Below are 26,736 nucleotides of genomic sequence, written 5' to 3' on the forward strand. Positions count from 1 at the left end.
TCCTCGTCCTTGCAGCCGCACTAGGACGTCCCACAAGCATGAAGGAAAAGTAATGGTGGACATTCGATCCTTTCTAGGGCGTCAGACGGGGCACGTTGCTTGTCTGCTCTATCACGTTGGCTCAGATGCTGGCTCCTTTGACGCTCACTGCCACATGCTGAACACCCTCTCCAGGCGAAGGCGAGAGACGGTAAAGCACTCGGAATCTGCCCCGTGATGATGTAGCTTGACTCGTCTCCATGACGATCCGAGGCAAAAGGTTCCCATGGGAGTATAACCTCTTTCTAGTCGCGGCTCAGAGTTTAGGATATAGTGAACCGCTTAGATTTCCACACTGAGAATACCAACATACACAGGAAGACCATCAGCGACCACAATCAAGCTACCAATATGCGCTCTTTCAGATCAGTACTGGCAGCCTTCGTGCTAGCCTCGTTTCTTATCGCACAAGTCTTCGTACGCACATCCTACGACGGAGGAGGAGTTTATGGCTGATACGACTATTCATAGGCCCAGTCTTCCTCCAACAGCTCGATGGCACACAGCTCAACAGGCATGTCGACTGTGACAGTAACTGCATCCTCGTCGACCACCGCTTCCGGTTCGCCAGCAACAGGCACACAAGGCTATCCGCCAGGGAACGGTGTAGGCGGGTCAACTGGTTCTGGTGACGCTGGCGGAACCACGGGCGGCGAGACCAATCAAACCACCAACCAAACCACCAGCCACGCCGGAGCTGGAGCTGAGAACATTGGTAAGCTGCTCCTTTTTATGCTTCTTAAGCAAAGGACAAGTCGCATAGTGCTGACGGTGTGGTAGATTACTCACTCATCAGCTCCGCGCTTGTTGGCTCCGCTTTGATCGGCCTCAGCTTCGTGTTGTAAGCAATCGAAGCTTCATCCCATAACAGGCTCGGCGAGGCCACTGCGGCTAAGTCAATTGGCACACGCTGTGCGTGTACAGTATTTTGATGGGTTTAGCGGGTAGCAAAGCACGAGTATGTCGCCGATAGATAGAGGGTCACTGGTCGCAGCAACAATGCATGGTTATTACGAAGAAATGATTGTTCAACATCTTCCTGCTTGTCCAAGTCCTGGCACATTTCCGACGACGACTTCTCGAAGTAATGATCTCGGTTCAGAAACAAGCCTACAGTAGGCTGCTAAAGTTGTAAAGACCTCCAGGTTGCATGAAAAAGCCACGCCCGAACAGATTGAGGTTGGGTATGCTTTGTTCGTGCGCTTGAGGACTGATCGCACAAAAAATTACACTTACAGGAGGCCTTCCTTAGGTAAGGCAGGGATGGTACCTCCACGGGAGAGGATGAACAAGTGTTACACCTCGCTATGCAGGGTATGCAGCCTGAGTACCTACTGTACACCACGACGCCTTCGACTAGCTAGTAAACTCAGCACAGTGTTCGGAGCCGAGGCGCGCATCTTATACCGCTTCGCCTCTCATCCTTCTGAAGAAATCCATCATGCCGGTGAACACAACAAGCAGGATACCACCACCTGGGCCCAACCGTAACACCTTTGGCAAGAAACCCTTGTAAAGCGCTCCAAACCCTTCTTCCCTGTAGACAGTCACAAGTGCAGGCCATGCCCAGCCGTACTTGCGCACGCCTCCGGCAACAATGGGGCTGTTCTGAATACGACTCTTAACAACGTCCATGGGGGTGTTTAGAATCGTGCCAACAGTTCCTCCAATCGAGCCAGAGATGAGGTCGTTCCGCATTTGGATGGTCTTGTCTTTGGTAGGGTTGGGCGGTAATAGAGCGCGGACCTGGAAGATGCATCCAAAGTAGCCGCTGTTCCAGAGCATGTGTCGCCAGATTGTGGACTCGAGACCTTGGTACATGGCCAACAAGCCTTCTTGCCGGACAATCTTCACAACGCAGTCAATCATGCCGTTATACTTGTGCGCTTGCGCCTTGTCTGCAAATTGCTCACTATCAGTGGGGTTTTGAAGAGACTCAGTGTGGTAGCTGGTCATGGCTGACCTTGTAACCGAATCTTCACCAGCTCGAAGGGCACAACCACAAAAGCCTCTGTCGCACCCGCCGACGCCCCAGTAAGGATGGAAAGACCTTGTGTCATCTTCGAGACGCCGAAAAGGTTGCGGTACACTTTGCCCCACTCGTCGTTGGCTGCGAATTTGGTTGCTCGCTTCGGTGCTTCCATGAGGATAGGTGCTGTTATGCCGCGGTACAGCCGTGACGGACTACCTTCAGTCAACGAAGGGATTACATGGAATCCGCATGAGAATGCTTGTATACCCTTCATTCGCAATTATCTTCCGAAAGCAATCCAGCATGCCGGAGTAGTGGTCCTGACCGGGTACAGGCACTCTGCCTTGGATCTGTACTCTTGTCTTTACAACGTCCAAAGGATACATGACCAGGATCTCTGACACGCCGGCCACCGCACCGGCTGCGAACTGGTAGATGAAGGGAAGCGGCTTCTCGGTCGCCATTGTGGTTGGTCGGTCGCGTGCCCTCGATGACTTTACTCGATGCTCGATGCGCTATTTGATATGCTAAAGAGACGAATAACGTAGGGCTAGGTGGGCGTAGGAACGAAGCGTGCTAATGGAGCAAGCAAGTAATGATTGAGAGAAGGTGTTGCTCGGGCCTGGATAAGGTAGTTCAAAAGTCAACCAATGATACCCGAAGGCAATCGCAGACGGCAAGCTTTCGTGGAGCTCCCGCAGCCATGGTAACAGGGGCTAAGGTTAGAGTAACCCGGTCACAAAATGTCGGGGTCACGAGTGGTTCGGGAGATACCGACGCTAGTGGGATGTCCCATATTCAGCGAAGTGAACCGCTGTAACAAACAGGTCGAAGGATAATCGCTGGTGAGTTGGAGAGTGAGCGCGAGCGCGATCACTGCGGAACACAAAGGGGCTCCGAGAGCGGTCAATGGGGTTATGACAGTATCTATCGCTTCAGTAGTATTGACAGTTGTTCCCGCAGTGCTAGCGCTCATTCGCGGGGGGGAATGAAGACTCGCTGTGGAGCGTGAGTACAGCAACCTCGACGTACCAGATCCGAGGTGTAACTTACATCTCCTTCCTGAATAGCTCTCTGACGCCGCGGACGGTACGACGCAGTCACCCGTAGCCGCCTGATGTTCATTATCCTGCATCGCTCGCCTCAGCACGTTGGTTGACAAAGCTCAACGTTGCCGCTGTTTTCACCCATCCGCCTTCTGCCTTTTCGCTACAGGGAGGGCGGGAACTTTAAAGCCCGCTGCGTCAACCTTTCCCGGCTGCGCTGCACTCCCGTTCGTCTGCGCACCGCCGCCAATCTGCGTGAACGTGCCACCCTTGAACCACCGATCCTCTTCCGCCTTCCTCTTCCGCTCCCGCTCCTCACGCACTTTCGGATCGATAAGTTCGAGTCCTTGCACCGGAGTGAAAGCGATAGTCGAGGTCGTGCCGCCAGTATTACCAGTCTGAGTCTTGAGCCCACTACCCACGCCCGATGCGCGCAGTCCAGCAGCCTTAAGCGTCGAAGCTGTACCGCCAAACCCAGCGCCGAAGCCACGTAGAGAGGTCGATGTACCGCCGACTTGTGTGGAGGTGCCACCCCAGCCTGGATTCTTCTTTGACAGCTTGGCACGCGTGCGCTGGTCAATCTGCTGTGCGCGAATGCGACCATCATCTTGCGCGCCGATCATTCCGAGGCCCTTCGTGCCGTCGCCAGTCCCATAACCGACTTCGGCTTCTTCCTTCCCGAAAGCCATACGATTCTGGGCTTTCCGAAGGTCCGTCATAGCAGTCGCCTCCTTTGCCTTACGTGCTCTCCTGCCGCCGCGCTTGCGAGCTGGCTTGTCGTCAGGTGCTGGCAACGCGCGAACACCTTTGTTCGGTGGAGCTTCAGATAGCTTGTTGATACGCTTCTGAACCTGGTCGTAGAACTCAAGTCCTTGCTCACCAGCCTGTGCTTCATGCGCCTGATCCACGCGAGCGGCAAGGATGACTTTCGCGGAGAGTATGCGCATGGCTTGTACTTTCAGATCGGTCGGGACCTCGCGTATGATGTCGTTGTTGTAGAGGAAGCCTTGATGGCGGATACCGATGTTTGTAGCCAGTCCAGTAGCAGCTGTGTTTTTTTTGCTACCAAGAGGCGGGATATTGCAAGCAGGCGTCTTCGCTAAGCCGGTGATACCGCCAGCGTAGTTAAGCAGTTGCGCAGCGGTAAGCGAGCCAATGAGCGTAGTGAGGTTCGGTGCGAACATGGACATGCGTGACTGCACGTACTCCGTCAAGATCTTCTTGGCACGGTCAAGTTGTAATGTCATTTCGCAAGCACGTCGAATGGTGGTCAGCTCAGAATCTGATAGTGGCTCGCCACGTGTAGTTGTGGCTTCGACCGTGACTACCATAAGCGAAGGTCCATCCAGGATCTGGCGTAGTGACTGGCCAACCATGTTCGCCTTACTTTCACTAATCTCACGAATGTTCTCCATTGGACCATTGCCGATAATGGCCACCGTCTTCGCATACTCAAGCGGGTTCTGAATGAGTGTCTCCAGCTCCGGAAACCGTACGGAGTAGTGGTCTCGGATGAATTTGTGCACCAGGATGATCTCACCGTCAATATTCGTAGACAGTGTATTCGACTGGGTTAGAAGCTTGTACTCAGGATTGTCTTCAATGCTGCCAATATTCCTCGTTTGCTGGTCAGGCGGTAACGTTTTGTAATATTCAATTTTCTGCAGGACGTTCGAGAGGTCAGGGCTGTTTCACAAAGATGTAAACAACGAGCGCACAACAGTATTGGTAGGCGGTTCGGACTTACTTCGACAACGGGTTGCAGCTGCTTCATCAAGCCGGCGACGCTTCGCACATCGCTGACACTGTGCAATTGCATCTTCTCGACCCGCGCTTTGGTTTCCATCTCATCTTCCGGGCCCTCTGTCTTGATATGTGCAGGTGCGTTGCCATCCAAGTCTGCCTCGTCGGGCTCCTCTTCATCGCCATCAAGCTCCATGCTGCCGATTGCTTGCTTGGCCTCGGTGGGCATAGTAGCTCCAGTCGCCGGCATTTCTGCATCGACATGCGCTCCGAAGAGGTCATCGTCGTGATCCCCTTGTTGCTCGTCATCTTCGTCCTCGAAATCGTTCAAAAGTTCGTCCGCGATAGTCGCCATCGTACTACCATCCGCGCACTTAAGCGCGCAATGTTGCCGAGGTTGGATGCACCAACGATCAAACCACCTCGCATCGGATTTGTCAGGCGAGAAAGCTTGCCGACTGCGCCTAGTGGAGGGCAGAGAAACTTATAAAGTTGGATGTGAAGGCTGCGACGCAGGCTTCATACGCTAGCTGCTTAGGTCAGCATTAGCATGCTTGAGTCATGGAGGTCACCGAGTCATGCATCCACGCTCAGACCCCGCTAGCGCACACGATCTCCAATCTCCAGCACCGACTGTCGTGCTTCGCTCTCACACATCACACATGGTGCAAGCTGCATGTGTTCTCAAGGTAAGAATTTTCAGTGCGTATTTGCCGGGCAGGCAGGCAGCGGCAGGCAAGAGAGCAAATTTCGGTATCCGAGCGTGGGATATTGAACCGGCCACCACAGCATGGCCCGCTCACCAAGCCGCAGAGACGATCGTTACCCGCGGAGCAGCCGCTACGATGATCGTGAGTATACAGACAGATCGCTTGGGCGTGACGGAAGTGGACGTTATCGCCTGGGAAGCCCAGTCCGCGGCGCACTAATTAAAGAAGACTCCCGTGACGACAGGGACCGCCACCGAGATCGTGACCGGGCGAGGGAAAGAGATGGAGATAGGCGGCATCGGGACGATCGGTCGCGTGAGCGCTATGAAGATCGTCGGTATCGCTCTCGGCGTGATGGATCCCGCAAGAGGAGCAGGGAGTACTCTCCGGTGAGAGACCGTCGTGACGAGCGTCCCGGAAGCGGACATGGACGTCGCCGCGATGATTACTACGTAGATCGCAGCAGTAAGAGGCCACGATACGATGACAGAAGCTCAGCTCCACGGTCGCGCACCAATAGTATGGAGCCACCGCCGTCGAGCACCAGCAGGAATGGTCGTCAGGTACGTCCCTTGACCTCGCGCTGTACGTCTTCCCTGCTGACCTAACAGTTGTCGCCACGCCGTCAGGCAACTTCATCCCCACGCCGCCCTACCAAAGAGGAACGGGAGGCAGAAGCAGCCAAGGCCAAAGAAGCAGAGCTCAAAGCGAGGCAGGAGCGTGTTGAGGCCTGGAAAAAGAAGGCCGCTGCTGCGAAAGCCGCTTCTGTTAATTCACCCGACTCTGCGGGCTCTCTTGTAGAAACTACAGCAACTTCCATGCCTGCGCAAGTCGCCGAGCCATTATCGACACCTGGCGAGGACCAAGTGCCAAGGACGAGTGAGAGCGCCATCACGCCAACGCCATATGCGGGCAAATTTGACCCTAAAGCCATTGCGAGGCGTGCCGCAGCCAAGATGGAGAAGCAGAAGGCTGCTCTCGACGGCGAAGCCTCCATTCCTAAGTCCGCAACACAAGCGCTGAATGCAAATAGTACGTCTCGTGCTGACTACAGCAAGGTGGTTGCCCGTGGCAGCGTGAACGGTATGTCAACATTCGTAACACTCGTTGGTCATACGCTAACACACCAGGTAGGCAACCGAAAGCGTGCCGCCGAAGATGTCAAGGTGTCAGGCATTGATCTCAGCAAGACCGGCATTGACAAGTCTGGCAAACCGTCGAATCTCGCATCTGCCACGCATCTCAATGATGACGATGAGGTCAAGCGCAAGTTTAGGGAGCTTCCTGACATCATGCCCACCGTATCTGAGACTGGGGATGCTGCGCTTGCTAATAGCCTTGATGATCAGGACGAAGGCGAGGACGATATACGCTCGGATGACGAAGAGGCCGAGGCGGCTCGTGAGGCTGCGCAAAAGCGAGCTCAGGAAGCCCAAGCTGGGCAGGATGACTTCGAGATGGCTGACGGTGAAGAAGCTGCGGCTGCACAGGCGACGGCTGCAGCCAACGAAGACATTGACATAGTTGCAGTGGATGAGGACGATCCGCTGGATGCTTTTATGAAGGATCTCGAGGTACCAGCAGCACCAGGATTCATTACTGCAAAGCGGTACACGACCTCACGCTCAAAGGAGCCTCAAGTTTTCAACAACAGCGATGACGAAGCAGATCTTGATGCTGTTGGTCAAAATACTGATGACATACTCGCCATCGCCGCCAAGCGAAAGAAGAAGGAGATTCCTACTGTTGACCACAGTAAGATCGAGTACGAGCCATTCCGCAAGGCCTTCTATAATGAGTCCGTCGAGCTATCCGACCTCACCGAAGATGATACAGACATGTTGCGTGCCGAGCTTGACAACATTGTCGTCAAGGGAGGTAATGCTCCAAAACCGATCCAGCAGTGGTCGCAAGGCGGCTTCGGTGCGCAGATACTCGACGTCATCCGCGATCGCAAATTCGAAAAGCCTACCCCGGTGCAGGCACAGACTCTTCCGGCAATCATGTCTGGACGCGACACGATCGGAATTGCGAGGACCGGTTCCGGCAAGACTGTGGCCTATCTTTTGCCAATGTTTCGGCACATCAAGGATCAGCGTCCGCTAGACAATCTCGAAGGGCCAATTGCATTGATCATGGCTCCCACCCGCGAGCTTGCGACTCAGATCCATCATGAGTGTAAGCCATACACAAAGGCGCTCAACCTGCGCGCCGTCTGCGCTTACGGTGGTGCGCCGATCAAGGATCAAATTGCGGATTTGAAGCGTGGTGCGGAAATTTTGGTGTGCACGCCTGGTCGCTTAATTGATCTGCTTACCGCCAATTCAGGGCGTGTCACGAACCTCAAGCGTGTCACGTATGTGGTCCTTGACGAAGCCGACCGAATGTTCGACATGGGCTTTGAGCCACAAATCACGAAGATCCTTGGCAATATCCGGCCCGACAAGCAGACTGTGCTCTTCTCGGCCACGTTCCCAGAGAAGCTGGAGAAGCTTGCACGTAAAGTCTTAACGAAGGGTCTTGTCATTACTGTCGGAGGCAAGAGCGCTGTTCCTCCAGAAGTCACGCAAGTCGTAGAAGTGCGCGAGAGGAGCACGAGGTTCCATCGTCTTCTTGCCCTGCTCGGCGACCTCCACGCTCAAAGCGAAGAGAATCTGAGCTTGGTATTTGTCCAGGAGCAGGCCACCGCAGACAGGCTGGCACTGGAGCTTAACAAGAAAGGCTTCCCAACGAACTCCATCCACGGTGGCAAGGAGCAGATCGACCGTGATCAGATCATCAGCGATTACAAGGCTGGACACTGGCCCATTATTATCGCGACTTCGGTTGCGGCGAGAGGTCTCGATGTCAAGCAGTTAAAATTGGTCGTCAACTATGACTCGCCAACGCACAAGGAGGATTATGTCCATCGTTGTGGTCGAACAGGTCGGGCAGGCAATACTGGCACCGCCGTCACTTTCATTACGCCAGAAGAGGACCGCTTCGCTTCAGCTCTGATCGCGGCGCTTACAGACAGCAACCAGGACGTTCCCGAAGCTCTTACCAAGCTTGCCCAGGACTTCGAAGAGAAAGTGAAGGCCGGCCAGGCGAAGAAGATGGGTTCAGGTTTTGGTGGTAGAGGTATTGAAAGGTATGATGCTTCGCGCGATGCAGAGCGTGCGCGTGAGCGGAAGCAATATAAAACTGGTGACGAGCCGGATGAAGACGAGGAAGAGGATGGAAAGGACGAGAAGAGCAAGAAGAAGCAGAGCGAGGTTGACAAGCTGGTGGCGAAAGCGACTGGCCAGGTCCGAGCCATCGATAACAAGGAGAACGAAGAGTCGAAGAACGAAGACCAGGGCTTGATCCCGAGTGCGCTTAACGATCACTTGACCAGAGCGATGAAGGTCGAGAAGAAAGTAAACGCACCAAAGGCTGCCGTAGCTGTTAACGATCCACTTGCGAGAGCCGCTGCGGCTGCTGCCAGCATCAACAGCCGTGTCGGCGGTCGTGGTAAGTCTTACCCAAGGCCCTTTGCTAACACTGTGAACAACACTTTGCTAATGGTCCGGACAGGCTCCGCCCGCGCCGGCTACCCCGTCGACAACCGCGGTCCCGACGCTGGTCTCTTCCACGCCACGCTCGAAATCAACGACTTCCCGCAGAAGGCCCGCTGGGCGGTCACAAACCGTACCAATGTCGCGAAGATCCTCGAGGCTAGTGGCACATCGATCACGAGCAAGGGCACTTATTATGCGAAGGGGAGCGAGCCGGGACCCAACGATCAACCGAAGCTGTACATTCTCGTGGAGGGTGACACCGAGCCCATTGTTGAGACGGCCATGAGTGAGCTGACACGCCTGCTGAAGGAAGGCACGATCGCGGCGATGGAGGAAGAGGTTAGGAGGCCCACGACAGGGCGGTATAGCGTGATCTAAATGAGGGAGGCGGATGCTGAGAAGTGTCTGCGGATGCGCGCATGCGTTGATGACGACTATAGCTGGCATTGGCGCTTGTGGCGTGAGACTGCAGCGGAAGTGCTTTGGTAGGAAGCCCGCTTCTTGGTGGTGTCTTAATTGCAGGCCAGCCTATAGTCCTCGGCCTATAATGACTGGCGGCCTGCAAGGCGTATGCACGATGACTTGCGTCCCTCCGCCCTGCAGATGCACTTCAGTGGAGTACATGTATGCTTTCACGGCGCATTGTCCAGCATTGTGTCATTGCGGCTAAGGTTCGAGATATATGGCAGCTGCTGTAGGAAAAATGACCATCACATAGTAGCTGTCGCTGACACATTTTCACCTATGATCTGGCTGTCTGTGCCAAGTGACGACAAAGAAGGAGCAATCTTAACGTCCCGGCTGTGCTTCAAGCTCAGAGCTTCGCGAGGCGGCGCTATGCCTGTTCCTGGCAGTAGGCTTTCGCCGTTCATTCTAGCTTCTGGGTGCCGACAACACCTTCAATGATCTTGGTTTACAAAGTACTTGACAAGAGCATTCGTCTAAGACGCTGTTGCCGGGACTCTTCCACTCTGACAAGTGCTTGAGCTGACAACGCAACCTGCGCCGATGTAGTTCGTTGCGTGATGGGTACCGAAGCCTCGGAGCTCTGTTCCGCGACTCGACAGGGGGCGTGAGCGAGAATTTGATTGCGGCAATAGGCACCATCTACGTCGTGTCTGCGACTTTGCTCTCGAAGGCTTCGGCGGCCTGTAACGTACGTGATAGCCATGATGTTGTTCCAGAGTTTGGAAGGATTGATAACGGGCAATTCGAACGCGCCATGCTGTTCCAATTCCGTTCGTAGCGTCTCAGCTAGGTACTCCTTGCCAACGGCCGAGGGGGCGCCGCGCGTGGACCCCCTTGTCCACCGTGGTGCACACGCTGCTCTACCTTGCGCTCCTTTCGCGCTTCCATTGCCTCCTCCGAGTGCTTCTGAACACACCGTACAATTGAACATCCGCCGCCTTGCGCGCTGCCCACATTCGCTAGAAAAATCCAGTCACTCTTTCACACCGGTGGCGCTCTGGGGATTTGAGACATACCTCGCCTGTCTGGAGCTACCCAACCATTCGCGTTTCATATTGAGTCTCCTTGCGACCTTCTTCGACACACCGGTGCAATAGCGAGACAATTGCCTGGCAGGGGCCTTTCTGCAGACCTTTCGTTCTCACTTGTTTCGCGTCCTGACCAATGCAAACTGTATGCGCAGTGTAGAGGTGCTGCAACACGACCCCAGTTGAGCGAGTGTACGAAGTGTTGTTTGGAGAGGCAGGAAAGCTCCAAGAGGCAGCCCGCAGACTCGACGTGGCTGCAGGACGAATAGGGAAAGGACACAGGAACATTGTCTTCACAACAAACTGTTGAGCCGGATCACCGCCGGAGGCATCACGATCTTGCTGCAGAGACCTGGACGCACCGGGCTGCGGCCGAAAGTGCATGCGGCACCATATCGCAATACGCACCTAGATTTTACATAGGACGCCGTGGAACGGCAGACTGGGGTAGCTATCCATGTCCGTCCCGCAACCGTCAGACGCGCTTGAGGGACACTGCTCTGCCGTCAACAACAATGTTCTGTATGTGCTCTCGCCCTCTGGCTTTCAATCTCTGCCGTTGAAGGAGAATGCTACCTGGACCACGGAAACGACCCAGAAGTACGCGAACGTGACCGGCCCAGCCTGCGTCACTGTGATACCGAATGGCGACGAATCGCAAGCAGCACTCTATATCATTGGAGGCTCTTCCGATGACAGCAGCTACGGTGGCCTGCAGCGATACTTCTTTGGTAGCAAGACATGGGAGACGGTGTCCTTAGCGACGGACAACTTCCAGAATCGAACGGACCACAGCGCTGCGTACCTCAGTGACTCGCAAAGCATACTGGTTTACGCAGGCTCACAGCCGGTCGCTCCGTCCCACTTGTCGTCACAAACTTTTGTGATCTCAGTGGTACCACCCTTCAACATCGAAGCGTTCACATCGCAAGCGCCACCTGTGAATTTGCCGATACTGGAGCCATGGAACAGCAGTCATGCAGTGATGGTTGGCGGTGCGTTAGACAACACAGAAGTCTTCTTATTCTCTGAGGCAGATGGCTGGCAGCGGCTAGATACCAACCTGACCCAGCCAATCAACGCTGCCTCAAGAGGCACAATAATCGAGGGCAGCGACGGCAGTAAGGTATTACAGGTTTACAACGTAGATCAATCTCCAAACACTGTCTCACAGATCGTGCTTCTGGGCGCGGACGGGGCTGCTGCGACAACCGGCCAGACCATAGGCGGAAGCTCATCGTCGCGGAAACGGAAACGGAACCTTTCGCTTGGCGAGTGGCCGTCGTATAACAGCTCTAATGCACCGACGGCAACCCGGACAGACTGTGCGTTGGCACAAGGACCCAGCGGTCTATCAGTGATGTCTGGCGGCAACGCCAATTCGCCTGTCATCATGTTCGACCAGACCCAGAACAGCTGGGTGGACGTCAACAAGTTTTTCAACTCCAAGAACCAACAACCTCTGAAGCCATCAGCTACGTCGTCGACTTCTGCGTCGAAGACTGCGACAAGTTCGTCGAAAGCTTCAAGCTCCTCGACAGCAGCAGCTGGAGGGACCGGAAGTCACCTCTCACCACATGACCGCATGCTACGAACGCTAGGCATAACACTCGGTGTACTTTGCGGCATTGCAGCAGTGTTCATCCTGCTACTGCTATTCTTGAGGTGGCGAAAGGCGCGTAAAAGGAGCAAAGAAGGCTACATTGACGAAAAAACTGGCAATCGCATGAGCTTCGCTGATCGCGGAGCGTCATTCATGAAGGAGGCTGGCGGCTCAGCCACCAGCTTAGTACCACCCACCAAGCGGCAATCAAACACCAACGGCTCCCGCAGCTCGCTTGCCATTATGACCGGCAAGTTCGGCAACAAGCGCACTTCTAACCATCAGCCAACCAGTAGCTATGACAGCACCGCACGGCTGGTCAAGCTTAAGAATGGTGTCCCTATCAGCGAGCCGATGGAGATGGTGGATTACGGTGATAAGCTCACCGTGCCGAGCAGGAAACCGGTGGCGCGGACTGAACAGCTACCGCCTCCGCCTTCACCGACGGTCAGCTACGATACCGAGAAGGAGGTGATGATCGAGGAAGTTGACCGTAGTCGGAAGCGAAGTTCTGGGTGGTCCAAGTACTTCGCTACCAGCGGACCGACGGGACCAAATGGCATCTCTCACCTACCAGCTGCCTACATCAAGCCGCAGATGAAGTCAGACGGCTCAGCGATCAGCGACGCGCCGTCGGAGTACTCTATGAAAGCCACTTCACAACCGTCGCGGTTACCAAGCTCAGCACTCATACCACCGCTCGATATGGACTTTACTAGGAGTATCAACGGGCAGCGGTTGTCACATGTTACCAGTGGCTCACCCTCATTCTCGGACTCGCGAGAAGATTTGAGGAAGCGCGGAAGTATGCCTGGCGTTGCTGACGGCCAGTCAGGCCTCATTGTCGACGCGCGGTTGCTGGATGACCGAAGGTCACAAATTTCGGGATACTCGTTGACATCCAACAACCGCACAACGATGGGTTCAACGCTTAGCAGCGCTTTCGAAAGCGACTACTTGAACCAATCCGGCGACCCGCCATGGACACCAACTAGCTTCAACTTCAAGGATCATCTCAACTCGCGACCTGCTTCTGCTGGACGTACATCAGCAAGCCGCCCAACATCCGCAGGTCGACCAACTTCTGCAGGACGACCTGCATCTGCCGGTCGTCTCACGTCCGAGAACAGGTTACCTAACCGGCCGCCGAGTAGCAATTACACCGACAGTGTCTACGAGCCGAAAATTCCATCCCGGGGCAAGAACGGCGGCGGCTTCTTCCCAGGCTCTGGTACGACATACAGACCACCGCCGAAAGCACTTAAACTGGGCGCCGCTGCTGCACCCACAGCAGAATGGGCAGCCCCTTCGACACCCACCATCTCGATCAGCACACCAACTGAGGACCGAGATAGCACCGTTACTGTCTTCCCGCGCGGTGTACCGAGTGGGCAGTATACGGATGCGGGGCAGGCGAAGTTCGGTGCGGCTCGCGCTCGGGGCGAGCAGAAGGCTGCGGGCAGCGATATGAGTTGGCTGAACCTCGGTCTCGGCGGCGCCAATAAGATTTGATGAGATGTGGCCATGTTCAGAAGCGCGGAGTTTGGTGCTCAGGGAGTTGTGTGCACTGATCAGGTCGATACCCTTTTTTTCCTTGCGTTCATCTGATCTGGACTTGCACTTTTTTGTGTCCCCGTTCATTCAATTGAAGATACGGAGGCCAGGTTCAAGATCCTAGATTCGCTGCCTTCGTACGTTGAATATCCTCATTTGTACATAGGGATTAGTTAATGTCTTCTACAGGACATGCTTGCAAGTATGCGTTCATGGTCCGAGTGTCTCAGTTGTGCTTAGGCTCCAAACGAAGATCACGTCGCGCTGGGCGATAGCCCGAGGGCGACAGCGAGCATTGATTCGCGCCTGCTCGGCAATATCTTTGAGCCCTGGGATGCGCTGCGGCATGGAGTTCACAGCGAGCTCCTCAAAAGTTCTGGAAGCAGTTGCAGATCGCTCGGGCTGGTGAAGACGCGAGGCCGCGATTGAGCCGCTCGCCAAGCATAGCAACTTCGTCCGAGAACTAACAACACCTCAATACATTCCTCGCTTCAATTGAATAGATGCACACCTCTGGCAAACGATTGGTATCGGGCGTTCGGGTCTACCGAGCGGGTAATCCAACATCAATAACCAGTTCTATGACACGTACGGTCTCTCGCGCCATCTAAGCGGATTGATGGCTTAGTCACATCAACATCGAATGGCTGCACGCGCCAGTTACTGTGCCGAACCTGCTTCGAGGATAATCCAGACCTCGCGGAACAGCGCTGTTGCTGAGATATTGGGCACCAAGATGGCATGGGTCGTTTGAAGCGCGCGAGAACAGCCGGCTACTGTAGGAATGTACGGTGACGGAAGCTTGCGCTGTTACCCAGGAACGACCGCGTAGCGTATATATTGGTTGCATATCTACCAGCAAATTCTCAATTCTCACACACCCCATCACTTCAGACACAAAAGCCGCTTTTCTGCCATAATCAGCACGATGAGCTCCCAACCGAGATCGAAGAGTCTTGAAGGCAAGGTCGCACTAGGTGTGTTGGGCTTGCTCTTCTCTCATACTCAGCGCTAACTGGTGCAGTCACCGGCTCCGGTCGTGGCATTGGTGCTGCTATTGTGACACGCTTCGCCGAGCATGGTGCGAACGTAGTGGTCAACTACCACTCCTCCGCCGACAAGGCTGAGAAGGTTGCGGAGCATTGCCGCTCCCTTGGTGTCAAAGCCGTCACCGTCAAGGGCGATGTCTCCAGTCCTGCAGACATTGAGCGTCTGTTCGAGACGGCCGCCAAGGAGCTTGGCGGCATTGACATTGTGATGTCGAACAGCGGTATCGAGCACTTCAACGATCTCGAGCAGACCAAGCCGGTGGAGATTGAGAAGGTCTTCAGGACGAACGTCTTCGGCCAGTACTATGTCGCGCAAGCTGCGCACAAGCATATGAACAAAAACGGACGGTGCGTGACCATATGGTGGAAGCCGTTCCTGCTGTCTAAGGTCTCGCTGACGATTACCCTAGTCTGATCTTGATCTCGTCGATCAGTGCTCAGTGGGGTATAACGCGTCATGTAGGTACCACAGACCTCTGGACCCAGGCGACAGTACTGACGAGTTTATCAGGCCGTATACTCCGCGTCGAAGGCGGCCATCCAGGGCATGGTCAAGTGTCTCGCTCAGGACTTTGGTCCCAAGGGCATCACGGTAAACGCTGTCGCTCCGGGTGGCATCAAGTCCGACATGTGGATCGAGACTGCTAAAGACTACGTCCCAGGCGGCGAGCTTATGAGTGACAAGGATATTGATGAGCGCATCAGCAAGATGAGCCCCTTTAATCGTCCGGGATATCCAGAGGATATTGCAGGGGTGGTGGCACTGCTTGCTTCACCGGAAGCGCAGTGGCTGACTGGCCAGACCCTTCACGCTGGTGGCGGTGCGTTCATGGCCTAAGCGAGGTAGAAGAAGCGGCAAAAGACGTAGTGTGTCCGTCGTAGAATGACTTAGCTGCGGGTAGATACAGTGAAGAAAGAGAACTCCCCAAGTTCAAAATACCAGTAGCATTTACCTGCATCAACTCGTCCCGATACGGTGAAATGGTGACCAAGCCGGAGTTAAGTCTTGCGCTAGAGTGACATGTAGTTGTATGCTGCATCGAAGAGCCTTGCCATGCTAGTTGGGTGGACCTCGTCAAACCTCGAATCTAATCGGACAGCTGATGATCCCCCACTCTGGCATGCGAGCATACTGCATGCACCCAAATGTTTCAAATCGCTTCGTCTTCAGGAAGGCCTTGAGCGCAACCTGGATGGCACTGGCGCCTAGTCAGCATACGCATCGATGCATCCGACCACCATACTTACAGCCTTGCTAGCGGCTGGCCAGCACACCGATGCCGACCCCTACCAAAGCCAAGATGCATGGCAATATTCGGACGGTTCATGATGAACTTATGAGGCTGCTCGAAGATGGCGGGGTCCCTATTCGCAGCAACGTAGGTCAATGACAGTGGTTGACCAGGCTTGATTGTTTGGCCGTGCATGTGCACGTCCTTGGAAACCGTTCGTGCGAAGCCGCGATAAGGGCTGTAAAGACGAACGAACTCTTCCACTGCGGCAGGTACCAGGTCAGGGTTGTCTCTGAGTTGTTTCTGAAGCTCTGGATCTTTTGTAAGATGGTGGACAATGCCTCCAATCAGTAGTGGGGGTGCTACCATCCCTACAACCAAGCTTTGTCGTAGGCAGCCTCTGTTATCACTGTTAGCTTGAGAGCAAAGCCATTGGAAAGGAATGGGACGTACATCAGGTGGACATTATCCAGCGGCTTCCCCTCGCTGTCCTTTTCCAGGAGCAAGCTACTAGCGGGATCTTCTTCTGGGTCTCGTGGATTCTGCCTGCGATCTTCGAGGAGCTCTTCCGCCATGCCGTACAACGTGGTGCTGTGCAACGTGGTGGCGTCCCGGTCCATTCGGCGCCATGCGTCTATCCAGGAAGCAGCTGTCTTTGCGAGCAGTGGAGCTTTGTCTGGCGTCAGGTTCAACCATTCTGCCTCGACCCAAGCAGCAAAGGGACCTGCAAAGTCTGAGCAGATGTCACCGGTACGATCGTCCCTTTCCAAGATGATTGCAAGCAGTTCATCAGCATGCTTCTCCAGCCTCTGAGCCAACTTCCGGATTCTGGCTGGCTTCAGCGTCCGGTCCAGTGCCGTCCGGTATGGTGTATGTCGAGGGGCGTCAAAATTCAACGGTGGCCGTCGTAGCCCTCGAGGATCAGATGGAATGACAGCCTTGACCGAAGAGATAAAGGTCTCGGAGTCAAGAGCGGCGGCTTTGACATCTTCATACCGAGTCATAAGCCAGTAGCCATCGTACTGCTTTGTGTACGCAAGAGGGCATTGTTGCCGGAAGATATCGTAGTCCGCTAATACTGCACCAACTTCGTTGCTCGAGACCGCTGGGGACGCATCGATCCATTCTTGTGGAAGTGCTTGATGCGAAGTAAACGGACAAGCGACAGCAGCCATTGTAATCTACCTCCTGTCAATTGAGTGCTAGCCTGACCTCGACTTCGTCTGCTGTGTTCGTCGCTCTGCTGGCGCAAGAGCTGGTACCTAAGCAGGCGTGGGGGAACTCAGCCTAAACACCTGGCTATTTCTCCAAGCCGCCTTGTACGGCACCTTGGCCTTGCCATCTCCCGAGTGTCTCTTAGTGAGCTTGACCGAGGTAAGAAATATGCCCAGCCGGTCTCACCGAAGCCCTAAGCTATGTGCGATCAACTACCGTGTCGCTCATGACTCGTGACCATGCCCACCCCGCATCCAACCTTTACGCCGCATACCATTCCTGGGGTCCGGATCTGGAGATGGATGGAACGCTATGCAATGCAACCTTATCCCGTGCGCGACTTGATTCGAGATACGCACGGCTTGCTCGACAAAACTGCGCGAGAGTGATGCCGTGGTCATGTGCCGTGCTCTTCGATAGCGGTTGCCATGCCGTAGACCGTCTTGGGGCGCCTGTTCTGCTTGCACCGAGAGCCCAGAAGGCGGTAAATGGTGTGGGCAGCTTCGCAGATCATATGGATCCTCAGATCATATGAGTCCTATTCCGCTCTATAGGTAGTCGTCCATATAAATCGTTTCGATAATCCAGTCACGGTAGCTGTTTCTATCCCTTCTGAAGCCGCCAGCTTGTACTCACACAAGATGGCTCAAGTCGATATCAGGGCAACCGAGAAGGCTGCGATCGATGAGATTGAAGAAATCAAGCTTGCGCAGCATACCGAAGTTACCGAAGTCCGTCACTACAAGCCCATCTCAGATGAAGAGAAAGCGCTCGACCGCAAGGTGAATTTCAAGCTCGACTTCATAGTCCTGCTGCTGCTCGCTATCAGTTTCATCGTAAGGCTCTTGAGCTGTCAAACGACGGGTATCAGCTGATGAGCCGACCAGTTCTGTGGTATTGACAAGACCAACATCGGATTCGTCGCAACAAGCACCTTCGTCAAGGATGCGCACCTGCATCGCAACGACATTCCCAACTCGCTCTCGCTTGTGAGTGTGCCTCGTTCATGGAATTTCCATCAACTCGCCAGGCTGACTCTTTCGCAGTTTTCGGCCACGTATGTCCCGCTGCAACCTATCTCCGTGCTCATCGGTCGTAAGATTGGGCCACACTGGTGGCTTCCCATTATCCTGTTGACCTGGGGAGGCATTTGCATGGCGCATGCTGCGGTCAATTCGACTCGCAGCCTGATCGCGCTTCGTCTGCTTCTAGGTGCCGCAGAGTCTGGGTTCACGCAGACGGCATTCTACTACATGTCATTGCTATATCCAAAGTTCTCGCTCGGCCTAAGGATGGGCTTGTTCTCCGGCATGTACTCGGTCGCAGGAGCTTTCGCAGGTCTGTTGGCGTACGGTCTGCTGCATATCCAGACGAAGCATATCCACGGGTGGCAGCTGGTGTTCCTTTTTGAAGGTGGCCTCACCGTCCTCGTCGGCATTGCCGCTCTTCTTATCCTGCCACGTGACGTGGAAAGCGCATGGTTCCTTAACGCAGCAGAGAGAGCGCATGCCAAACGCCGCATGGATCGGGATCTGGCAGACGCCCAAGAAATGGAGACATACGACGCAGACGGCAATCCGATCACGGGCCCTAAGCGCAACAACATCTCGCTTCGCGATGTCACTGATGTGCTCAAGGACTGGAAAAAGTTGTGCATCATCGTTTGCAACATCTTCGCAGTGCTTGTGAGTTCGTCACATCCTATTCTCTCAGCATTGTGGCTAACCGTGTTGTAGCCTGTCACCGTCTTCACGACATTTTTGCCTCTTGTCGTTCAAGGCATGGGTTACAAAGGCATTCGAGCGAACCTGATGTCCGTGCCGCCGTTCGTCGTCGGAGCTACTGGTTTGGTCATCTTCGTCGCGTCGTCGGACTACTTCCAAGAGCGCTCCATTCATACCGTGGTGGGAATGCTGCTCGGAATGATTGGATGCATCGTCATGGCTGTCTCCAAGGATCCAAAGCTCCGTTACGGGTTTGCTCACGTCTGCATGAGCGGCATCTTCGCCAGTGGCCCTCTTGTAGCGGTTTGGCTTGCAGGGAATACGCCGTGGAAGAGCTCCCGATCGTTCATTTTGGGCCTCAACGGATACTCCAACCTTGCCGGAGTCATTGCCGGACAGCTTTTCAAGGCGCAATATGCACCTAGCTACCACTACCCGTTAATGGTGACGATGATTCTGATCGCAGTCGGCGCGCTAGGCTTCTTGACCTTACGCGGCTTGTACATGCTGGAGAATCGGAAGCGCAGGAATATCATCGCCTCGTGGGATGCGCAGCGGTTCGCTGAGGAGGAGACCAGCGCCGAGAGACGTGGAGACCAGCGGTACACTTGGATTTACTCGTACTGAGAGATCTCCTTTGCTTGGCTCGCCGACGGCTGTCTTTCATCCTGCTGGCAACGCCTCGGCAATGATGTCGCGCTTTCGTTGCTCTTAGTAGTCCAATATAAGCGACTTGGCAACATTCACATGCACCACCCAGTCTTCTAAAGCTTCGGCCCAACACTCTCTGTGCCCTGAATAACCTCCTGCAGTGCCTCCCTCAGCTCTGCAGCTATCTCCGCACCTTCCTCGTCGTCGAGCTCTTCTCTTGCACCCCTGCCGAACATCCTCCAGCTCTTGAGCATGCCCACATCAACCTTGCCTTTCCCAGCATTCTCCCGCCTTCCCTCCTGATACCGTGGGATTAGGTGGAAGTGGATGTGTGGTACAACCTGAGCCGCTCGTTCCCCGTTATTCTGTACGACGTTCCAGTCCTCAATGCCCGTGACCTTGCACAGAGCTTGCGAGACACGTGGCAGCCATTCCCCAAGTGCGCGCGACGTCTCAAGGCTTTCCTCCGCAGCTCGACGTGACGCCCAGTCCTGCGCTGTTGTGGATGTTGCTTTGTGAAGGTCAATCAACGTCCGGTAGTGGCGCCGGGTCGTAAGAAGAATGTGTCCGGGCGCTATTGGCAGGATGTCAAGAAACCCGAGCACGTATGGCGTCGACAAGATTAGATGACACTGCGGGTCGACCTTCGCTGGGTCCGGCGAAGATGGAATTGGTGATGCCGGATCAGGGAGGTATGCATTCGCGATGTTGCAGAATGGACAATCTATTGGATAGTGCTCGGCCACAGTAGACATCACGGCGAGCGGCGAGTGTGGGCAACCATTAATGTCTTCTCCGTCAACGTTGCGCGAAGCGCAGGTACAGCTCGACGAAGGTCAGCGTGTACCGAGCATTGAGAGCCGAGGCGCGAGTCAGGCGCTGTGACATCACCAATGGTGCGAAATTTGGGTGCTGTGCCTGCAGCTCGTTTCCCTTGAGCACACGACCAACTCTCAGCATATTCCAAGCTTCTATTGCGATCAAGGAACCCCATCCAAAGTAGATCAATCCAACAATACACACAACAATCAAAATGCCTCGCTCAATGGCACCGCGTCCGTCTGGGGAGTTCAACGTCCGCTTGACGAAGCCCTTCTCTGGTGAGCTCTCAGTCTAACAAACCGATGGACAACGCTTCGCTGATGCTTCTTCCAGGTAAACCAACGCACGTGATCGACATCATTGGCGAGCCAAATCGCTCGGCCACCATCCGCGATACGAAATACGACGGCAGCAACAGCTCGTCTGAGAAGACCGGCGACGCCGACAAGGAAGACGTCGAGGAACTCATGTCACTCATTACCACGCTTCGCGGTTTCCCATCACATCCTTCGAAGGATGTGTACGGATTTGATGTGAAGCTAGAGTTCAGCACCTTCGAGATTCAATGGTGTAATGAGGACGATGACCCGACTGCCGGCGACGTGAGCGAAATCGCAGGCGAGCAGAAGGACGACTTCAAGCGGGTGGCCGACAGTATTGAGGCGCTGGCACGGCAGCAAGCGAAGAGGGATGCTGCGGTGTAAGACTCAAAGTAGATTGCCCACTCAAGGGCAGTCTTGCGGCACCGGAATATGGACGCCTTAGTAGAGCAAGATAGCCTCGCAACATGCGTTTCATACAACTGCTTTCTCGAGACATCATTTCTGGCAATGTAGACTGACGATCTAGGCTTCGCCGAACGCTTGGTGAGGTGCCGGTAACGGCACCGCAATTTAACCGAAGCTATGTGACCCGAGCACATAAGAGTAGCTCTCACGGCAACGCCATTGCTCGTCCGCCATGAGTTTGAACGCTCACAAGCGAAGCATCTTCCGAGAAATCGACATGGCTCTACTGATACCACCGGTACGGTCGTACGTGCATATAATCTATTGACTTACTGGCAGTCTGGTAAAACATGTTTGCCATCTGCATCCTTTGCTCATGCTCGAGCTGCAGCATCTGCATTCTAGCCATCTGATCTACATGTTGTTCGGCAATGGACTTCGATTGACCGGGCTGCCGAGCAGACTGTGCCTGAGTTGTCGGCTGAGCCACTGGTTTTGCGTGGGCGGAGAACGAGTTGGTCCGATCGTTCGCAGCGCTGGTTGCGCTTGCTGGCTTCAGTGATGCTCCGCTTGAAGGCGAGTGAGGGGCTTTTGCTTGAATCACGGACAAGGGAGGTGGATCTCTTGGGGTCGCCGTAGCGGCTGGTCGTTCAGGCAATGCAACGGTCACCGGTGAAGCTCTTACGTCAGTCGCCATCGGGGCTGTGGGATGCGATCGTTGCCAGTCTTCCTCAGTGGTAATGAGCTGCTTGGCTACGACCTCGGCCTCAACAGTCTTCGAAAACTCCAGATACTGCTTGTGGACACTCTCGTCGGTATGGGCCGGAAAGCATTCACGTGGGATGAAGTGATATTTGAAAGGCTGGCTTGTGATTGGATCAACAAGCGGCTCCTCGTAACATTTGGCCAAGTAGGTCAAGGCTGCGTTAAGTTGCAGCTGCGCATACTCGGGATCGAGCAGCAGGTTACACATCAGGTTGCTGACATATCCAGCGCGAGTCATCAGTGGCGTTGGCGGCGAAGTCGTCTCATCAAGGGTGTATTCCCAGTCCCACAGCTCCCATATACGGCCGACAACGTTCGCTTCGAAACGACCGAATTGCTTGCTGTAATGATTGACCGGCGCTTCACCCATAATCTGTCGCAGGTACCAATACTTTGCAGGATTGAGCGATCCTTTATTCCGCGGTTCAATCTCCGAGTCTGCGTGAATGAATAAGGCATTTGCGAGTCGTACGACCATGGAAGAAGCTGTTTTGCGGTATGGTGGTTTAAGGAGATCACCCCAGTACTTTCGCGCTTCTTCCCCGCTGGCTTTGTCGAGCTGGAATTCTGCTGGTATCGCAAGGATGCCCGGCAACGCGGGTGCATCGATGGTGAAGGAATTGGCACGCATTATCTGCAGTTTGTGGTCTGGAGGGTGGGCGTTGCTCACATAGCCTTGAACATAACATTCTGCGCAGACGCCATACTCTTCGCATTCTGCGCAGACGATGACAGCGTCAGAGAAGGTCACATTCTTAGCACACAGAGCGCAGGCGCCGCGAGAGTTGTCCATATCGGTCGATAAAGGTCAGTGTCCTCAGAGCGGCGACTACGTGTCTGAGCGGTTCAGGAACTCAGCATGCGCTCTCTCGATGTTCAAGATACCCCGGACGCCTCCCCGTGGCCAGACCTGGGCGTGCATAGAGCTCCCGAGCTATCGACAGCTCTACGTCAGGACCATTAGGCAAGCCTGGAAAACCGTACTTCGCGCCAATAATATTTGCGATACGGCAGGTATGTTCCGCTCGTAGCATTGCCACTGGAGCTGCTCGCACTTACAGCGCGTTATGCCAGTATCAAGTAGCACATTCATTGCATTAGTGATGCGGTGTACGTTGATTCAGCCTGATGTCAACGGCATTGCTACGGAGAGTAACAGAGCCTTCGTCGAAGGTCGAGCCGCCAATCTTTGGTCAGCTTAGCTGTGGTTCTCCCTAACTGCAGGAATACGACTTTCCACGTGCTCGATTGTGCCCTTCTCTGGCTCGCCACGCATGACACCTCCGCTCTCCTCATCATTCTTGTCAACGTTTTCAATGCCGATCTTCGCTTCACCTATTTTATCCACCGGAATGCGGTAGCTAGGCACGAAGTTGACGCACAGACTGTACGACCACGCCGCAATGAAGAAAGCGAGCGGAACGCTCATCGCAACAGCCGTGCTGTTGTGCATGTCTGCCACAGCGCCCAAGATCGGCGGCACTACAGCGCCGCCGCAGACACCACCGACAATGAAGCCTGACCCACGCTTGCTGTACTTGCCTAGCCCACGCATGCCGAGTGCCACTATGGTTGGGAAGCAGATACTCTCGAAGAATAGCGTGACGAACAGCATCGCCACGCCTACGTTCCCTCGCTGCGTTATGCTGGGTGCGATGAAGACGATGCACAAGGTCAGGTAGCACAAGAACACCATACGTGGCTTGACGAACTTCATGATGCCAACACCAGTGAAGCGGCCCAAGGCGAAGGCGCCCTGTGCACCGGCGAGCAATTGGGCACCTAGAGCTGCGCTTGTGTTGGGGCGGGTCTCGGTGGCGTAGTTGATGAAGTAGCCTGCGATGGCAACTTGGGCACCAGTATAACAAAACTGGGCGAAAGCGGCGTGAAAGAGCCGATACTGCTGCCAGAAGGGACGAATGTCCGTCCCAGCATGCGTCTCGTCGGCCTGAAATGCCATGTCCGCGTCAGTGATCTCGGGAATAGGTGAGCTATGGGTGGGTTAGTCAGCAAGGTTTACTGCAGGTTAACGGGTTTCAACGTACAAGTAGAACACAACAGCCAGTACGAAGACGAAGCAAGCAATCGCCAGGTACACCCATTGCACGTTCGTCAAGCTCTGCTCGTTCGTGCCAGTGTTCTTGAAGAAGACATAGCTTCCCAAAACCGGTGCAATCACGGTGCCGACGCCATTGAAAGCTTGCGAGATATTAATGCGGAGCTCAGAGTAACGTGGAGGACCGCAGATGGTGATGTAAGGGTTAGCTGCCGTTTCGAGCGACCCAAGACCGTTGCCGATAATGAAGATGGCCGCGCAAAAGCCTCCAAAGGACCGGTGCAGGATGCAGGGCCAGGCGACCAGTGCACCCACGCCGTAGAGACATAGGCCCCAGATGAAGACCGCTTTAAAGCCGTAGTGACGAAGAATCCAGTTGGCATGACCTAATGATGCCAGCGGATATGCGCCGAAGTAGGCAGCTTGGAGACCTGCGGAGCGGGCACGGTTAATGCCAAGGACCACTTGGAAATGTTTGTTTAGTGTATCGAGAAGGCCGTAAGAGAAACCCTGGTAAGGAGTATCAGCGGACGCACAGAAAGTAAATCTATGCAGACCTACCCAGAGGAAGAACAGCACTGTGACGAGACAGAGCGGGTAGATTGATTGGCGTAACGTGAGCTGTGCTGCGTTTGTCCTGGAAGTGTTACCCTGCTTCAGGGACATGCGCTTGAATATAGCCATATGAGCGCTAACTATCAAGAAAGAACAGCGTGGAGTCGAGGGCGAAACAAAGCAGGAGGAAGTGCAAGAGAGACAGTAAAGTTAGCCCGGCCTACTGAATGCACCAATGCTGCCAATGATGCCAATCCTACCTCGTGTCTCGCACGTTAAACGCATTCGCCATTATGTTCTTGGCAAGCATCATGCGGGTTGAATATTGCGCTCACATGATTCCATTACCGATATCTGATTCGATGCTGTGGTCGACTTCAGGTTCTTCCACCAGTGACTGGGAGGCATGTCGTCTGTAGTTTGCTAGGGTTCACTCCGCTCTCGGTAGTGATGCGTGTGGAGAGGCGGGGAAAGTGGGTTGCCCGCCACCCGCACCGGCTATGGCTAATGAGGCATCAGGCGCTATCGAATGCAACGTCAGGTGATAAGCAGTTCTGTATAGTATCGCTTTCTTAGAGTTGTAAGGCCCGTCAGTACAACAGCGAGTTGCATGCGCACAGCAAGTCCGCGTGGAGCCTCGCTCAGCTCAAGCTTGCGCCATTCTTGTTAAGATCCTCCTCATCACTCGTTGTGACGTCAAACGGATCAATCGTTGCAGATGCCCCGAACTCAACGCTTTGAAGCCTCTTCGATGCGATCCGTTCGATACCGTCCCGGCCGTTGATAATCTTTCTCGGCGCTTTCAAGCCTTGACCGCGAGCTCCTGGCCGCTTGCAGATACTACTGCTGCCTGCGCTTGCTGACGGCTTCAACACTTTCGATGGCTGCAAACGCGCTGACTTGCATGGACTCGGCTGCGAGGTAAGCTTCCTTGGAGTGACGCCCGCCTTCTTGGCCGGACTCGGCGTGCACTTTGACAGCAGGCTTGCGGCGGCTTGAGAGCTGAAGTCGAAGGTATGACAGGCGTCAGCGCCATGCGGCAGATTCATGGACCAGCCTTGCCTACCGACCAGTTGCACGAAGCGGGCTAGAAGGTCGTTGTTCACGAGCGTGTGCTGCGACCCAAGCACGATGAGCTTCGAACGAGCTCTCGTTAATGCGACATTAACCCGTCGCCAATCTTTCAGTAAGTCGCCCACGATACCGGCTTCGTTCGATCGCACCATGGAAAGAATGATGCACTCTTTATCACGACCCTGGAACCGGTCGGCTGAGTCCAGTTCAACGTCGCCGCTAATACCGGCAAGCTTGAATAGCTGCCGCATCAATGACAGCTGGGACCGATAGAGAGTGATGACCCCAATGTCTTTGCCAGGGACACCAAGCTTGAGCAGACAGAGAACGAGTTGCGCTGTAAGCGTGGCCTCAAGGTGATTCGTGATATTCTTGCCGGACGTCAAGCTCTCCATCGCCGCCGTACCCAAGGTATCTGTGTTCGCGAAGACAACCTTTTGTGTTGGCCGGAGGACGTCGGCGAGCCAGCAAGGCGAACGACAAGCAGAGGCATCTGGAGATGCAACGTGGAAGGCCTCCAACCGCGCCATGTCTCCAATTTGCATCGTCCGTTGCGCTACAGCATCGTTGCCGCATCGCAGCTTACCGCTGTAGATAAGCGCATTAGACAAGCTCATAATGTCCTCGCACATACGGTACTGCTTGCCCAACGTGGCCACAGCCTCTGGATGCTCCTCGCTCAGCTGTCGAAAGAGTGACACATCCAACCCACGTTCTAGCGCAGCACGATTCTGCACAAGCGGAGGCAGCTGGTTATGATCGCCGACAAGCACAAATTTCCGCGCGTGAAGCAATGGCCCTAGGGCAATCGGTAGCGTGATCTGGCTTGCTTCGTCGACTATGCAAATGTCGAAAGCGCGCCGATTGAAGATTGCGTGATGCGTTCCCATGCACGTCGTAGCAACAATGCGGCAGTTCATGTATGCCGCCTCTACTTCAGCAATCGTCTTCCGTGGTGCAGCAGCCAGCTGGCAAAATCTCTGCACTTCGGCGGTAATCTTCGACGCTACACCCAGGCGCAGAATGCTCCCAGGTGGTGCGATGTCGCGGATTTTCAGCAGTATGTTGTCGACTGCGGTGTGCGTAAATGAGGACAGCAATATATCTTTACCCTCCGCAAGAAGCGCACGAATGATGTGCGCTATGGTGGTCGTCTTGCCAGT

The 26,736-nt window shown here is 54.6% G+C and overlaps 14 protein-coding genes across 14 annotated transcripts; 7 read left to right on the forward strand and 7 right to left on the reverse strand.

The window, feature by feature from the left end:
* Nucleotides 1–215: 215 nt before the first annotated feature.
* Nucleotides 216–930, forward strand: BAUCODRAFT_193371 (uncharacterized protein). Its single transcript, XM_007674027.1, has 3 exons — nt 216–456; nt 511–754; nt 820–930. Exons 1-3 carry the CDS (start codon nt 391–393, stop codon nt 882–884), a joined length of 375 nt encoding a protein of 124 aa, XP_007672217.1. The 5' UTR covers nt 216–390; the 3' UTR covers nt 885–930.
* A 365-nt stretch (nt 931–1,295) lies between these two features.
* Nucleotides 1,296–2,686, reverse strand: BAUCODRAFT_29419 (uncharacterized protein). The gene is made up of 3 exons (XM_007674028.1): nt 2,279–2,686; nt 2,003–2,223; nt 1,296–1,937 (listed from the first exon to the last, which is right to left on the reverse strand). Exons 1-3 carry the CDS (start codon nt 2,473–2,475, stop codon nt 1,441–1,443), a joined length of 915 nt encoding a protein of 304 aa, XP_007672218.1. The 5' UTR covers nt 2,476–2,686; the 3' UTR covers nt 1,296–1,440.
* A 214-nt stretch (nt 2,687–2,900) lies between these two features.
* On the reverse strand, nt 2,901–4,898 carry BAUCODRAFT_29421 (uncharacterized protein). The gene is made up of 3 exons (XM_007674029.1): nt 4,805–4,898; nt 3,065–4,718; nt 2,901–3,010 (listed from the first exon to the last, which is right to left on the reverse strand). Exons 1-2 carry the CDS (start codon nt 4,874–4,876, stop codon nt 3,195–3,197), a joined length of 1,596 nt encoding a protein of 531 aa, XP_007672219.1. The 5' UTR covers nt 4,877–4,898; the 3' UTR covers nt 2,901–3,010; nt 3,065–3,194.
* A 444-nt stretch (nt 4,899–5,342) lies between these two features.
* BAUCODRAFT_193543 (uncharacterized protein) lies at nt 5,343–6,223 on the forward strand. Its single transcript, XM_007674030.1, has one exon. The coding sequence runs from the start codon at nt 5,591–5,593 to the stop codon at nt 6,116–6,118; it is 528 nt and encodes a 175-aa protein (XP_007672220.1). The 5' UTR covers nt 5,343–5,590; the 3' UTR covers nt 6,119–6,223.
* Nucleotides 6,224–6,570: 347 nt separating this feature from the next.
* On the forward strand, nt 6,571–9,781 carry BAUCODRAFT_82013 (uncharacterized protein). The gene is made up of 3 exons (XM_007674031.1): nt 6,571–6,593; nt 6,645–9,002; nt 9,066–9,781. Exons 2-3 carry the CDS (start codon nt 6,803–6,805, stop codon nt 9,425–9,427), a joined length of 2,562 nt encoding a protein of 853 aa, XP_007672221.1. The 5' UTR covers nt 6,571–6,593; nt 6,645–6,802; the 3' UTR covers nt 9,428–9,781.
* Nucleotides 9,782–9,944: 163 nt separating this feature from the next.
* On the reverse strand, nt 9,945–10,725 carry BAUCODRAFT_193547 (uncharacterized protein). The gene has a single exon (XM_007674032.1). It carries the CDS (start codon nt 10,446–10,448, stop codon nt 9,963–9,965), a length of 486 nt encoding a protein of 161 aa, XP_007672222.1. The 5' UTR covers nt 10,449–10,725; the 3' UTR covers nt 9,945–9,962.
* Nucleotides 10,726–11,002: 277 nt separating this feature from the next.
* Nucleotides 11,003–13,660, forward strand: BAUCODRAFT_21004 (uncharacterized protein; the record flags this gene model as incomplete). The annotated part of the gene is made up of 1 exon (XM_007674033.1): nt 11,003–13,660. The coding sequence occupies one exon, from the start codon at nt 11,003–11,005 to the stop codon at nt 13,658–13,660; it is 2,658 nt and encodes an 885-aa protein (XP_007672223.1).
* A 970-nt stretch (nt 13,661–14,630) lies between these two features.
* On the forward strand, nt 14,631–15,589 carry BAUCODRAFT_61485 (uncharacterized protein; the record flags this gene model as incomplete). Its single annotated transcript, XM_007674034.1, has 4 exons — nt 14,631–14,679; nt 14,727–15,099; nt 15,162–15,210; nt 15,263–15,589. The coding sequence occupies 4 exons, from the start codon at nt 14,631–14,633 to the stop codon at nt 15,587–15,589; spliced, it is 798 nt and encodes a 265-aa protein (XP_007672224.1).
* A 237-nt stretch (nt 15,590–15,826) lies between these two features.
* Nucleotides 15,827–17,158, reverse strand: BAUCODRAFT_144616 (uncharacterized protein; the record flags this gene model as incomplete). Its single annotated transcript, XM_007674035.1, has 3 exons — nt 15,827–15,950; nt 16,000–16,383; nt 16,437–17,158. 3 exons carry the CDS (start codon nt 17,156–17,158, stop codon nt 15,827–15,829), a joined length of 1,230 nt encoding a protein of 409 aa, XP_007672225.1.
* A 933-nt stretch (nt 17,159–18,091) lies between these two features.
* On the forward strand, nt 18,092–19,549 carry BAUCODRAFT_62198 (uncharacterized protein; the record flags this gene model as incomplete). The annotated part of the gene is made up of 3 exons (XM_007674036.1): nt 18,092–18,187; nt 18,245–18,883; nt 18,935–19,549. Coding segments are annotated over 3 exons (1,350 nt in total), but the record flags the coding sequence as incomplete, so codon positions are not given.
* A 137-nt stretch (nt 19,550–19,686) lies between these two features.
* BAUCODRAFT_61487 (uncharacterized protein) lies at nt 19,687–20,328 on the reverse strand (the record flags this gene model as incomplete). The annotated part of the gene is made up of 1 exon (XM_007674037.1): nt 19,687–20,328. One exon carries the CDS (start codon nt 20,326–20,328, stop codon nt 19,687–19,689), a length of 642 nt encoding a protein of 213 aa, XP_007672227.1.
* Nucleotides 20,329–20,414: 86 nt separating this feature from the next.
* On the forward strand, nt 20,415–21,224 carry BAUCODRAFT_128056 (uncharacterized protein). Its single transcript, XM_007674038.1, has 2 exons — nt 20,415–20,673; nt 20,729–21,224. Exons 1-2 carry the CDS (start codon nt 20,607–20,609, stop codon nt 21,097–21,099), a joined length of 438 nt encoding a protein of 145 aa, XP_007672228.1. The 5' UTR covers nt 20,415–20,606; the 3' UTR covers nt 21,100–21,224.
* A 182-nt stretch (nt 21,225–21,406) lies between these two features.
* BAUCODRAFT_21009 (uncharacterized protein) lies at nt 21,407–22,681 on the reverse strand (the record flags this gene model as incomplete). The annotated part of the gene is made up of 1 exon (XM_007674039.1): nt 21,407–22,681. One exon carries the CDS (start codon nt 22,679–22,681, stop codon nt 21,407–21,409), a length of 1,275 nt encoding a protein of 424 aa, XP_007672229.1.
* A 405-nt stretch (nt 22,682–23,086) lies between these two features.
* Nucleotides 23,087–24,705, reverse strand: BAUCODRAFT_135784 (uncharacterized protein; the record flags this gene model as incomplete). Its single annotated transcript, XM_007674040.1, has 3 exons — nt 24,506–24,705; nt 23,934–24,454; nt 23,087–23,879 (listed from the first exon to the last, which is right to left on the reverse strand). The coding sequence occupies exons 1-3, from the start codon at nt 24,626–24,628 to the stop codon at nt 23,087–23,089; spliced, it is 1,437 nt and encodes a 478-aa protein (XP_007672230.1). The 5' UTR covers nt 24,629–24,705.
* Nucleotides 24,706–26,736: the final 2,031 nt, after the last annotated feature.

Source organism: Baudoinia panamericana, assembly GCF_000338955.1.
Source record: "Baudoinia panamericana UAMH 10762 unplaced genomic scaffold BAUCOscaffold_1, whole genome shotgun sequence".
In the NCBI taxonomy this organism is placed as follows: Eukaryota; Fungi; Ascomycota; class Dothideomycetes; order Mycosphaerellales; family Teratosphaeriaceae; genus Baudoinia; species Baudoinia panamericana.

Coding starts and splice junctions, on each gene's coding strand:
- BAUCODRAFT_193371 (XM_007674027.1), top strand. CDS start 391: ATGCGCTCTTTCAGATCAGTACTGGCAGCCTTCGTGCTAGCCTCGTTT. Junction 457..510: donor TTCTTATCGCACAAGTCTTC/GTACGCACATCC, acceptor GACTATTCATAG/GCCCAGTCTTCCTCCAACAG. Junction 755..819: donor AGCTGGAGCTGAGAACATTG/GTAAGCTGCTCC, acceptor ACGGTGTGGTAG/ATTACTCACTCATCAGCTCC.
- BAUCODRAFT_82013 (XM_007674031.1), top strand. CDS start 6,803: ATGCCCACCGTATCTGAGACTGGGGATGCTGCGCTTGCTAATAGCCTT. Junction 9,003..9,065: donor CAGCCGTGTCGGCGGTCGTG/GTAAGTCTTACC, acceptor TGGTCCGGACAG/GCTCCGCCCGCGCCGGCTAC.
- BAUCODRAFT_193543 (XM_007674030.1), top strand. CDS start 5,591: ATGGCCCGCTCACCAAGCCGCAGAGACGATCGTTACCCGCGGAGCAGC.
- BAUCODRAFT_193547 (XM_007674032.1), bottom strand. CDS start 10,448: ATGTTCAATTGTACGGTGTGTTCAGAAGCACTCGGAGGAGGCAATGGA.
- BAUCODRAFT_29419 (XM_007674028.1), bottom strand. CDS start 2,475: ATGGCGACCGAGAAGCCGCTTCCCTTCATCTACCAGTTCGCAGCCGGT. Junction 2,224..2,278: donor AAGATAATTGCGAATGAAGG/GTATACAAGCAT, acceptor GACTGAAGGTAG/TCCGTCACGGCTGTACCGCG. Junction 1,938..2,002: donor GGTGAAGATTCGGTTACAAG/GTCAGCCATGAC, acceptor AGCAATTTGCAG/ACAAGGCGCAAGCGCACAAG.
- BAUCODRAFT_128056 (XM_007674038.1), top strand. CDS start 20,607: ATGCCTCGCTCAATGGCACCGCGTCCGTCTGGGGAGTTCAACGTCCGC. Junction 20,674..20,728: donor CTTGACGAAGCCCTTCTCTG/GTGAGCTCTCAG, acceptor TGCTTCTTCCAG/GTAAACCAACGCACGTGATC.
- BAUCODRAFT_29421 (XM_007674029.1), bottom strand. CDS start 4,876: ATGCAATTGCACAGTGTCAGCGATGTGCGAAGCGTCGCCGGCTTGATG. Junction 4,719..4,804: donor AGCTGCAACCCGTTGTCGAA/GTAAGTCCGAAC, acceptor AACGTCCTGCAG/AAAATTGAATATTACAAAAC.